We start from the raw sequence: 12,728 nt of genomic DNA on the forward strand, positions 1-12,728 counted from the left end.
TCATTTCCCACTTTCTTTCAAGAGGTCAGTGACAGGCCATTTCACTGCAGTGTGAAGTGTGAAAGGGCACAAAATTCAGTCATTCCCTACTGGGAGAATGGTATATCAGTACTACTGGTTACAATATCTGTCTTTGCCAACAATTGTACTTAATGATACCAGAGCCCTGCCACACTTGTGGCCTGGAAGAGATTAATGTTAACTGTGATTAATGTTATACTAGTAAAAAATTAATAAGTAAAGCCAGTGTAATTTAGTCTAGCAAAAATTATGTATTTTCTTTAATAAACAAATACAGACATTGACCAAAGAACAAGCAATATGCCTACAGGGCTGTAACAATGAATTAGTAACCTCTGTTGATAGCTTTGAACACATTTGGGACTTGCTGGGTTTTTGTGTATTATTCTTGTTAGAACTGTGGAGTATAGTCCATTGATCTTATTTTAAAAAAGTTTAACTACTGAATGTCTTTTAGGGAATTCACAGATTTAGTGAAGATGTACAGGGTCTGATTCACCACTGAACTTTTGCACCTTGATGTTCTACTTTATGGTGTAAGGGGACATGAGTTCAGCTGACATATCTACTAAGGGATTCCTGTAATGTAACGTTTCCATTTTCCCTAGTATACGAGTGTTGTCAGATGTCAGCAAAGCACATTTATTTTCTTGGTAATTAACTGCAGTTCCTTCAATAACTTTTTGGAAGAAAGGCAGGCAAGGTCTGGACTTGTTCCATTGTATCATAGGCAATAGTTTTGTGCCAGGCCAGACCCCAAAATGATAGGTGTAAAGATAGAATAAAGTCAATTCTCATCCTTTGTGTGGAGTTTGAGACACCCTCCTGCCTATCCCCCCCACCGCCCCCAACTGCTTTGACAAACTGGCTTTTATAGTTGGCAAACAGAAAAGCTGAGGAAGAACAGAGAAGTGGGGGAATAATATAATTGCCGGATCAAAAGAACCAAAGTAGGTATCTCTTCTGTAGTCACTGCAGTTATCTCATACATGCACTGATTTTCTATGAACTTCCTCAAAGCTCCCATTTGATGTGGAAGTGTTGAATGATAAATCAATACAAAGGAAATTAAATGTTTCTGTCATTCATCTACTTTCAAAAAGAGGTGTTAAAAAGCAGGAGCCCATATATTGACAATACAGCAGTCCAGAAGACTGTGGTTCAAAGAAGCTGTTCAGAGAAACGACTGTCTATAACAGATTAGAAGGACAGGGTTTCTTTTTAGTTAATCCTTAGGAAAAATAACCCCTTGAGGTTTTACTAACACCTAAGTATAATGGACAATGCTGTGCTTACCATTTGATCTCTGTGCTTCCATTGCCTTTATAGGGTGACATTGCTGTGGTAGTAAAAGGGCTCCTCTCCTCTCCCCTTATCTTTTTCTGTTACTGCTTCTTCTAGAAGTATTTAGAGCAAGGGAATGGAAAAAAGGAGTATGCATATGTTTGTCTGGGATATTTTTTCTGTATCAATGAGAAAACAAAAAGATCTTTTGAATCATCTAACTATTCCCAAGTTAGTTTTCCCAGTCTTAATTTCTAGCACTTTGTGCAGCCACTTTTCAAATATTTCCAGAAAAAGGGTTTCTCTGAATTCCTTTTTTGAGGTTGTTTCACAGGCTAACACATAGCATCTCACTTTTGAGATTTTTTTCAGACTGCATTTGATTTTCCTTTAATGACATCAAACCCTTTTTTCCTCCAAAAACCTTGTTTTGCTTGTCCCATCTATTTTGAAGTCCCTCTAAAATCATTTCACTTTTATTAGCTGCTGCTGTTCTTCTCCTACTCTTGGTCTTTCTCCTGTGCTGCCCAATAATGTAATCTGAACTCTAACAGTGCTACCCAACCCTTCTTCATGAAGATCCTTTCTGATTTGCATTCTGTTTTTTTTTTTTTTTTTTTTAACTGAAAAAAATCAATATCAAAAGTGAACTCTGTCCTTTCAGGACATAAAGTTATTCACACTATCACTCACTTCAAAATCAATAGGCAGTCTATTCCTAATAAGTATATGAAGGGTGAAGTAGATTTATATTTATTATGGAGAAATGGGTTAAACTAATTAATAATTAAATAATTAATTTTTTAGTATTACTTCTCTTTGCCAGAATAAGATCAACCCTCCTTTCATGGCCACTTAGGTTCCTGAGGGAGCACTGTTTTTTCCTGTTTGCCCTGAGAATTTATGGCATCAATGTAACATGATGCTATTGCTAACACTCATTTGTGCCGGGAATCCTGAATTGCTGCCGATGCACAGAAAAGGGTTCTCTCTGCCCACCTTCTCTGGCTTGTGCTACAGCAACAGCACAGGGTAGGATGTGACACAAAGTAAGAACGCAGAAGAATATTATTAAAAGGGTGCTTTTCACAAGAGGTGCTAGTTCTTAAAAGTGAGCTGAGATTTTAGATCTGTTGGATTGGAAGTTTTCATCTCTCTGATGCCTCCTCAGTCTGATCTTGGATTGTTGTGTCTGATAAGTCGGGTAAAATTCAATGATAACTTGCTTAAACTCCGTGAAGCATCTTTTGAAAGGGAAAAAAAGATTAGGCTCTAGAAAAAGTTTTGAGATGTAGGGATTCAGAGAGGGCTTGATAGACCACTTCTACCAAGAATTAGGGAACACAGAGAATATGTGAAGTAGGACTTGGTGCCCTGCTGCAAAGGTAGAGAGAAAAGAGACAGGTAGGAGTAAGGCAGTAGCCTGAGGAGCAGTGACACTATGCTAGTCAGGGAGAAACCTCCCTGGAGAGCAGAGGGAAGTGTGTGCAGAAATGAGCAGGAGCAAGAGCAATCCTGCAGCAGCACCAAGTAGCCCAAGAGGAGCAGAATGGGCTCGTGAATCCAGGAAAACAGCCTGGGCTACCCTGGATCGGAGAGAAAGCATGATAGTACGTTAAACACCAGGCATTCAGAGGAGTTACTTGAAATGCACTGTTGTGGATTTGCAGTGGTAGGAAGGCAAATTAAACACCTCAGAAACCTTGACATTGAAATTACTGCCTTGATTCCATTGTTGCTCTTTGGCTTTTTTGTCACTTCCAGTTTTTATTTTTATTCTGCAGCTTTAACTTCATGCAGTATAACTTTACCACCTCTGCTCAGCCAATTATCCATCTGATTATGAGAAATATGCATTTTTAATGATCTAGTGGCTTAATCACAACAACACTAGGAATCATTAGTCATTTCAGCAAACCCAAACCATTTTTTAAATGTTACACTGCTTGTTTGAGAGTTTTTTTTTCCTATTTTCTTTCATCCTTCCACCCTTCTTCTTTTGTAACTACCAACCCTCCTGGCTGCTGGGAATTCAGCTTTATTTTTCAGACAGTATAATGAGCCTGTGCCTGAAGAGCCATTACCTGAATAGCAACACTGGGAAGTAGGAACACTATCATCCGAAGTGAATTGACGAAACCTATTCAGGCTATTGAAGGTCAGAGATTTAGATTTAGGTTTGGAAAGTGGAAGTAGGTAAGATTTATAAGCCTAATTGTTTTTGGATCTAGCCTCGTATCTGTACTACGAACACCTGCTTGGCTCAGCTGCTGAAGTACAGCTGCTTATCAACAAAGTTATTTGGGCAAAAGTCGTTAGGGTGGATGTAGTGATGACAGTAATGCGTCAGCCTTTGTGGGAGGCGTGAAAGGGTCTGGGTCCTTTCTGGGTGAGATCTATCTGTTTTTCTACTTCATCTATGGCATGGTGAGATCATGTAGACATATTTCAGCAAAGTCCCTACCTTTTCCATCATCTGGAGGGCTGTTTATACCTCAGTTTCTTATGTCCACTACTTCTGACACGTTATCTGAGGGAAGGGAGATTGGAATAATTTGTGAACTGAGTGTCTGTGGGCTTGTTCCAGAAAATTTATGTAGTACTTGAATACTGTAGCTGATGATTTTTCAGGAGATCATTTGAATTCTCTTGTGGTCAGATTTTCTACTGGTCTGTAAGTTAGCCTAGAAAAAACACTGTACATTTCAGTTGTAAGCATTGCATGATATGATACATAGCTGCTCTAGGAAATATTCCTATTTGATAAAGCTTTGCTGATAATTTTGCTGAGTAATTTTACTACACAGCTGATCTCTAGCCATGGGAGGTCAATACAGTCTAAGTATACAAAAATGTGCACTTATTAAACACAGAATATATATATATATTTTCTGAATAAAGCTAGATGTTTAATCTAAAAATACTCATTGTAAGTCTTAGTGGGGGAAATGAATTTGGTATTGCAATTCATGTTGTGAATTGTATCATTATTATTTGGCTCAGTGTTCTGCAAAAACAAAAGACATAAGAAGGTCTATGTTTCATTCACAGGCATCAGAATAAGAGAAATACTATAGAGAGATTGTCTGAAACATTGCAAATATAGCAAATTTAATTGAATCTTAAGTATGCAGCTTTGGAAGTAGGGAGTTCGCAAAACTGGAAGTTAATTTTCTTAAGCCCAAAAGGCATTAAAGACTGAAAAAAACACAGGCTCCAGAACTTGTTGTCTCAGGTCACTAACTTGCACCCTTTTGTCCTGATCAACATGCTCATGTTCATATTGGCAAATTATCAAGATCTACTTATCAAACAACGCTTCTTGTCTCAACCCTTAGAAAAGCTCTGTCACATGCATGGACAACTTTCCAAGACTGTTCCACAGTGCAAATTCCCACTGAAATTAAGGGCTATCACAATCATAACCACACCTCAGTGAACAAAGAAGAGTGAAAAAGCTTTTCCGAGTGTCCAACGTGAACTTGCAAAACTTGGACTGTGGCCATTGCCCCTTGATGTATTGTCTGCCACTACCACTAGGAGGTGGCTCCCTCCTCTCTGCTACTGCCCTTCAAGTAGGCTGCTATTAGCTCATGCCTTAACACTGACCTAGACTGAATCGGGCCAGCTCTCTCAGCCTCTCCTCGTAGGCCGTGTGCTTTCTGTCCCTGATAATCTTCGTGGCCCTCTGCTGAACTGTCTCCAGTTTCCCCACATTCCCCCTAACCTGGGAGGGCCCCCAAGACTGGACACGGTATTGCAGCTGCTGCCTTACCAGTGACAAGCAGAGACAGGGAATAACTCCCTCAGCCCCTGGCCATGGAGCAGTAGGCGTTTGCCTTATCTGCTGTCCAAGTGCCTTGCTGGGTCATATGCAACTTGACATCCACTGCAGCCCTACATCCTTTTCAGCAGTGTTGCCGCTCAGCCAGTCGCTTCACAGCTTGGACTGATGCAAGAGACTGTTTCTTCCTAGATTCAGAATTTTGCAGTTCTTGTTGAACTTTTTGAGGTGTCTGTTGGCCCAGATGTTGTTAATAATTTGGCCTACTTCTTATTATTAAATCAAGCCCATTTGTTAAACTCTTATGCAGTAAGGAATAGCCATAAAGATCTGATCCAAGTCCTGTTTAGTTTTGTGTTTATGGAAAATTTAAATTTTCAGTCAGAATAGAAGTACATGCAAAAGGAGAAAATACTGCAAGTCAGAGATAATTAAGTGAATGGACGTAATGGACATAAACACATATGTGAAATGAAGCAGAACAAACACTGACAGAAAATAAAGCAAGGGTTGGAGAAGCTGACATGCAGAAGCCTATAATTAAAATATATTTAAAATTGTCAAAGCACATAGTACAGCTTAATCCATCATACAAAATTGTTTATTATGCCAACAAAGTCAGAGTTTTGTGCTTGTTTCTGCTTCATTCTCTTTCCTGCACTTCCCTTCTCTATTTCTTCTTTTTTGTGTCTTTTTGAGTTTGCCTCTTGTCTAAAAAGAGTGTTGATTAGGTGGCAAAGAAGAATCCACATCTTGCAGTATTCTTAGAAATACTGAAATAAAGGACAGCATGAAGCTGGTAAATAATTTACAGGTTTTGGAATGGTTCATAAGACCTTGTGTTCAAACTGTAATTTCCCAGCAGTAAAATTGCAAGAAGAGAGATCATCAAAAGGCAGAAACATATTTATTATTCTCTGTCTTTTCTTTCTGTCAGTTTATCTTATTTTCTCTTCAAAGGAGAGAGCACTGGACTCAAGAAAAAACAGCCTAAGATGAACTTTTACTCATTTTTTTTCTCCATAAGGAACATATAATACATCTTTAATGTAATTTTAAAAGACTGTCAAACAGAAATTTTCTCAAACAAAATAAATTACATACAGCTGGAGGGAAATAGAATATAGGAAATGGTTTAAATGAGTCTTACATTTTTCTTTCAAACTATTTAATTATTTTACTTTCTTTTATAAGAGTTTAATGAAAGGTAAGAAAGATTTTTTTAGTTACAGTTGGTACAATAGAATCAAGTCAGCAATAACTTGACATAAAGCCATGGGGCATACTTAACAATTACAATATTAAATGTCCTTCACCAAACCAGAGAAATCTTCCAATAAATATAGTGAAGCTAGATTTATGAGTCAAGAATAGAACAGTCTTGGGGATAAATGATGTTGGCTACATATATATTTTGATTAAAATTATTTAAGAACAGAACTGTTCACAGTCTTATAGCATCTCAGAGGAAAGATCCAAGCTATGGAAAAAGCAGCTGGAACTATACGTTCCTGATAGGAGTAATTGGCAAGCCCAGCAGATTTTTAAAGAATGTTCTTGAGATACTACTACAGATCTCCAAGGATGGACAAGGTAAGGTGTTACCGGCAATGATGAGGTAAAGAGCTGAGGAAAATACAGAGGGTCAGCTGGGCTGATCACGTGGTCACTCCTGGCTCCACTAATACACAATTCTGTGAAAGTAGGCTGCTGTCTCAAGCAATGTTTCTTTCAAACAATGTGGGGAAACATGAGTTCATTAAGTGACAGAACAAAGTATGGAGTCTGAAGGTATGCAGATCATGTGTTTCTCTAAAAAGAAGCTGTGTGGCAGCTGCTAACTTATTTTGAACTAACATAAAAAACAAATCAGACAAATTTTTCCAGAGTACCTTTGATTCACCTCTAGCATGTCAACATTTGAATGCAATCAGGAAATGGAAGTCTTATTCTTGACAGTTTTTATACTAAGAATTGATACAGTTGAAGGTGCTGATGTACTTGTGCCTGTAAGACCTACTGTAAAAAGGGGAGTCATTGTAAAATGTGCATATTTTGTATGTCTTTCTCATCCAAGGAAAAGGTAGAAAAATCACTTTACATATTAGTGACGCATACAGTTAGGTGAACCTAAATAAACTTTTTGTCATTCATTATGTATTAAGTTTATCAGAAAAAAAAAGCAAAATCTGAGTTATACAAATTCAAAAATAAAGATTTTCTTTTTAGTTCCCCCAAAATGTTCCAAGCTTTTGTCTGAAAAAAAAAAAAGACAAGCAGAATAGAAAGAATCACAGAATCACAGAATGGTTGAGGTTGGAAGGGACCTCTGGAGATCATCTAGTCCAACCCCCCTGCTCAAGCAGGGTCACCTAGAGCACGTTGCACAGGATCATGTCCAGGCGGGTTTTGAATATCTCCAGAGAAGGAGACTCCACCACCTCTCTGGGCAACCTGTTCCAGTGCTCTGTCACCCTCACAGTAAAAGCAACAGCTTTGTTTTCTGAATTCTCAAATACTGTGTTGCCCTTTTGCATTCCACCATTTATCTCAGGGAGCAGAACTGGGAATGTTGAAAGATATATCAATATGTAATTGGAAGAGGAATTTATGAAATACCTTTGTTACATTTTTTTATACTAAATAAATATATCATTATATCAGTGAGTTTCTGAATGCTTCACTGAAGTTTTCTTTACTAGACTTCAAATACAAGTAAAAATTATGGTCTATTGTATGCATTTATAAAACTCCAAAAGGCTTCGTATTAAAAGCCAAGCAGCATAGTAAACCTAATTAGGGACCACAGAGATGCTAGAACATCTGACTACAGTCCTGTGTCACTGGTAAAAGCAGATAGAGAGTTTTAGGATGTCCTTGCACCCGAATACATAATAGGCAGGGAGATTGTGCCTCAATTAATGGATTGCTCCTTACCTGGACAGGAAGATTTCTGATGAAAGGTAGAGATTCTGGATCCATTGCACTTCTCTCCCTATTCCCCAAAAGGCTTTGATTTGAAAGGCAGTGTGTTCCAGCAGATTGGATAGAGCTGCTTGTATGGAGATCTGTGATCTAATTCTGCCTCCATCAGTGCCAACCTCTGTGGCTAGGAACAAATAATTTCCTGCTTCTGTCTCCATGACTGCTCTTTGTCTGATCAGACAGAATTGTCTCTTAATGTTCTTCTGGTGAAGATCTGATTTTGGCTGAGGGTAAATGACATAAATCAAAGTAATCTTAGATTTACAGATTTGACATGCATTTTTCAGTGCATTCATCTCTCAGTTAGCTAGATTACACTATGTTTCTTAGCATAAGTTGCCATAACTATGAATAGCTCCGTGTTCCTTATTTGATTTAAGAAACATCATGCTTTATCTTCTTTTGAAAATATTTCTTTTCCCCAGTTTAGGACTAGGAGCCTATAAATTGGAGCCATCAGTCCAAATAGTCAGCATAGCAATAGACAAAAATAAATGTATGAAATTTAACACTTTTAATTTTTCTCTCCTCTGTTTCTAGAAATACTTTCCTGGTAAAGAGCATGCCATTTTTTTTTTCTCTCCTCTGTATTAAAGAAGGAATTAAGGCAAAAAGAAATTAAGTGCATTGCCCAAGATCATCTGCTCAGTCTGGCAAATTCAGGACTAGAACTCAGATGTCTTGTCTCTGATATTCCTGCACTAACTGATAAACAATACTGTGCTCCTTCTGTTTCCTTCATCTCTTTACATAAGTCATTTTTGTAAAGTCACTGCTCTAATCCTCTTTTTTCTTCTCCTCTACGTCCTTTCATTTTCTCCTTAATCTGCCTGCTGTGTAGCTTGCTGCTTGTCCTTTTTTACACATTGCAGTTCATGAACAAGAGGTAAAGAGGCAGAAGGATCTGCGAGGCTTGAATGAGACTTTCTGTGGTAGGGTCTTTTGAATTCCTTGGATAGACCTTTTCAGGTAGAATATGAGTGCAGATTCTAGTAATAATACCTAACTGCAAATGCAGTATACTTTACTGGGTTGGTTTCCATAATGCACAAGTGCTGCTTGCAGCGGTGAGGGCGATCCCCCCTGGTTGACAGCTGCATTGAGAGCTCCATGCACTGCACCACAGCATTTGCCGCTTACGTCTGTCACTTAGTTCTCAGTACTGAAGTTGAGATTATGGCGCAGAAGGAATACTTGTTCCATGGGAACTCTTTAGGAAGATACTTTACAGTGATACATGTTTAATGTATTAATATCTGGTTTAAAATGCAAAATCAGACTCTTTTTAAGCATGTTAAACTTTGAGAATCACATATGTGTTCTATACCACTTTGTTACATGATCTCACGTGTACATAATTTGTCTGAACCAGATTAGATGCACATGCTATTTATTTATTGTCTTTAACTTTCTTCAGGAATGTCCCAGCGGTGTTGTCAATGAAGACACCTTCAAAGAAATTTATTCTCAGTTCTTTCCACAGGGAGGTGAGTACTTGGCAGACGTAATTAGTATGAGAATATATGGAGAACTATGTTTCTTAGTTTCTAACTCTTGCAAAACAGCCTGTTTTTCAAATTAACAAGATGGTTGTACCAAATTCTGTTTGAATTCACAGATTACTTGATGACTAGACACATTTAAGGTTATATATTTCAGAATGAAATGCAATGATATCTACAAGATGTCAGTCTCTAGTTATGAAGTTACAATTTGGATTTATGTATCTTTGAAAAACAGGTTTCTCTGAGTAGGTTATTTCTTTTTAAACTTTCCATGTTTTTCCCCATTGTCTTTCGTTCTATGAAAAATTTCACAGTAGGAATTAAAACTGTAGGAGGCAGTATGTGTATGATTCAGATCTAATATCAAAGGGAGAAGCCCCATTGACTTCTATGGGGTTCCTCTACTTAAATGAGGGCTTTTATGCTACTCTAATTTCAGTGAAGTAATTTCCAAGGGTTTCATTAATTTCTTTATCTTCATTATCTTTTAGTGCAGTGAAGGTAACACAAAAAAGTGTAACTAACAGAGGTTTTTTGCCTTGAACCGCAGATTTTCTTTTAGTTTGAACTGTTTTCCTCTCTTTTCTTCATCTTCCTTTTTCCATTCAATTCTCCCTCTTCATATTCTTCTACAGCACTTCAGTCCTGCCTCTTCATCTGCTTCCACAGCTCTTGAGATTTGCATGTTTCCCTGGGACTGTTCATAGCTCTTTCTTTTCACTTATATTTAAAAAAAACTTTAATTGGTAGGAACACAAACTCTCCCAATTATTTCTATTTTAAATAAAAACCTAGAAGGTAAAGAGCAGTATTCACTATGGATTACCATCACTGAAATCCTCAGCAAGTAAGCATGCTCAATAGGTAAGAACAAAAGGCTGAAAGATTTGACCTGCGTAGTGATTATTTCTGTTAGCCTGGTTTAAAAGCTTAGATACAATTACAGTTTCAGATATTATATTTTTTAGTTACCCTGGCTTGTGAAAATCACTTCTCTGCATTTGATTTTCTTCACCTTAGAAACTTAAAATAATAACAACAAAATATATGAGATTTGTTACACTCAAAATTGTTTATGGTCAAAAGTAAAGTTAAGAATTTATTGTTAGTCTAATCAAAATCTTAAGAAGCCTAATGTTTATTAGTCCAGATCTAATTGTTACAGAAAAAGAAAGAATACTAATGCAGTTAAAATTGTTATACACACACTTAGTTTCCACCCCTTTTCCCGGTGTTATGCTCACACTTCCACTGCTCCTCTGAGTCTTACGGTCAGTGGTTTCATTCTGGGGGTGGTGAGGACGGTGAGTTGTCAGCATCAGGAGTCCTTTACTGGGAGGAATATGGTGGCCATGTTCATGGTGTCTTCTTCCTTGCTCTAGGATCCACTTGGGGTCATTTTTATGTTTGCTATCATGCTTTTACCTTTCTCTTTCTTCATGGGTCTGCAGCTCCACGTGACATCTGAATTGACTATGTATAGTGCCTGTTACATATGTTAGATACTACTGCTTTGTTCTCTTTGCTACTCCTAAAATCAGTTTTGTCCAGCTCTTGGTCTGCATTTCTCTAACTGACCATTAGTGAGTAGTTTATTGCCCTGGGGTCTCCAGTGCCAGCCTGTGCCCCATCCCTTATCATCCCAGGCCTGTGCTCCTCCATGCCACATCCTGTGCCTCCACTTCAAGGCCTCTGCTGTCGTACCAGCCCTGCATTTCTCTACACTGCATCATTGTGTTAGAGTCAGAAATATCTCATTGTACATAGAATAACTGCTTGTTTCTGCTGCCTATATAAAACTATGGTTGCACCACACAAAGATAAACAAAAGTAAAACAAATTAGCCTTAGACACCTGATAAATTAGAGAAATTGCAGTCACAGCTAGACCAATTAAAGCAAAGCTGCAGGCAGGTCGAGAAAAGTTCAGATGGAGCAAGCCTGACAAGCCTCTGCCGGAGGTCTTGAAAATTCAGTACAAACCCTGTTACTAGCAATGGCAATACTGTACTACCGAGGTACGTGGTTAAACTATCTGCTGCCATTTCAACAATGGCTTTCCCCTATCTGCAATAGGGAACTACGCTTTTTGGAAAAAATATGCTTTCCCCTCTTGCTTCATTTAACTTTTGTAAAATACAGTAAAAAGATGTCTTAAAAAATCAGGATCCCACAGACTACTGCAAATCCCTAGCTTCCATTCATTTTGGAGCCCATACAATGGAGTTCTTCCCACGAAAGTCAAGTCTAAAACTCTTGTTTAGTTCAGAGGTGTTAATATCATAATATTACCTGTCATCTTTACAGCCCCTTAGGCTTTACTGAAGTGGGAAATTTTTTTTTTATAGGTTTCTTGAAAAGAAGCCCCATGCATTTGATTTTTAGCATGGTAAGAAAGTATCAAATCCAGACAATTCATTTATCAGCGATATATGTTGTTTTGTACTATCAAAAGCATTTTTAGTTTTTTAAAAATCATTTCAGAGATCTCAGTGAAGATCATTCAGAAGCTCTTCCTCATCAGAAGATTCATTCCACTTTCCCTGTTAAATAGCCTCCACTCACAGGTGCACAGTGTAAATAGTACATAAATACTATGTACACTACTGTGTAAACAAATGTACACACTTCATATAGTGTTGCTCAAAAAATCAGGAAAAGTATTCACAGGAAACAGCAGAAGAACTGACTGTCCTCTCAAGTGTAACAGCTCACATCATTAGTATGTTTCCTATAACTGCCGTGGGCTCAGTGAGACTGGCATCTTTCTCTATGTTTATATTTTGCTCAATGTATTTTACATAAAAGGCAGTTGCAGATATTTGAATATGATTAGTAACAAAACCCTAAACTTCTCAGAGGGCTTTGTTAACAGCAGCTCTCTTCAAAACATTTTGAGTTTTTTATGCTGAATGTCTGACACCCTTAGTTAAAAGAAGCTCATATTTCAGTGCAGAGTGAGTTTTTCAGAAACACTTAAGATCCCATTATCCTAAAAGAATATGATAAAAGTAATACTGGTTTCCATGGGAACACAATTAGAATAAAGCAGAACTGCTTTACAAAGTATCTTGCAGAAATTTTATTCCTTTACAAAAGTAAGGAATTTTGTGTAGTCCACTTTGGGAAAAGATATATTTCCCAATCTTC

At 37.7% G+C, this 12,728-nt stretch overlaps 1 protein-coding gene across 8 annotated transcripts in view; it reads left to right on the plus strand.

Annotated features, from left to right (window-relative positions):
• The window catches only part of KCNIP4 (potassium voltage-gated channel interacting protein 4), a 466,196-nt gene that overhangs the window by 431,999 nt on the left and 21,469 nt on the right, over window positions 1–12,728 (plus strand). For all 8 annotated transcript variants that reach the window (XM_013960002.2, XM_013960000.2, XM_067298181.1 and 5 more), the window contains one exon: window positions 9,492–9,561. In XM_013960002.2, coding sequence (XP_013815456.2) covers window positions 9,492–9,561 — 70 coding nt within the window. The remainder of the gene's footprint in view (window positions 1–9,491; window positions 9,562–12,728) is intronic.

This window comes from Apteryx mantelli, chromosome 5 (genome assembly GCF_036417845.1).
Source record: "Apteryx mantelli isolate bAptMan1 chromosome 5, bAptMan1.hap1, whole genome shotgun sequence".
Lineage (NCBI taxonomy): Eukaryota > Metazoa > Chordata > Aves > Apterygiformes > Apterygidae > Apteryx > Apteryx mantelli.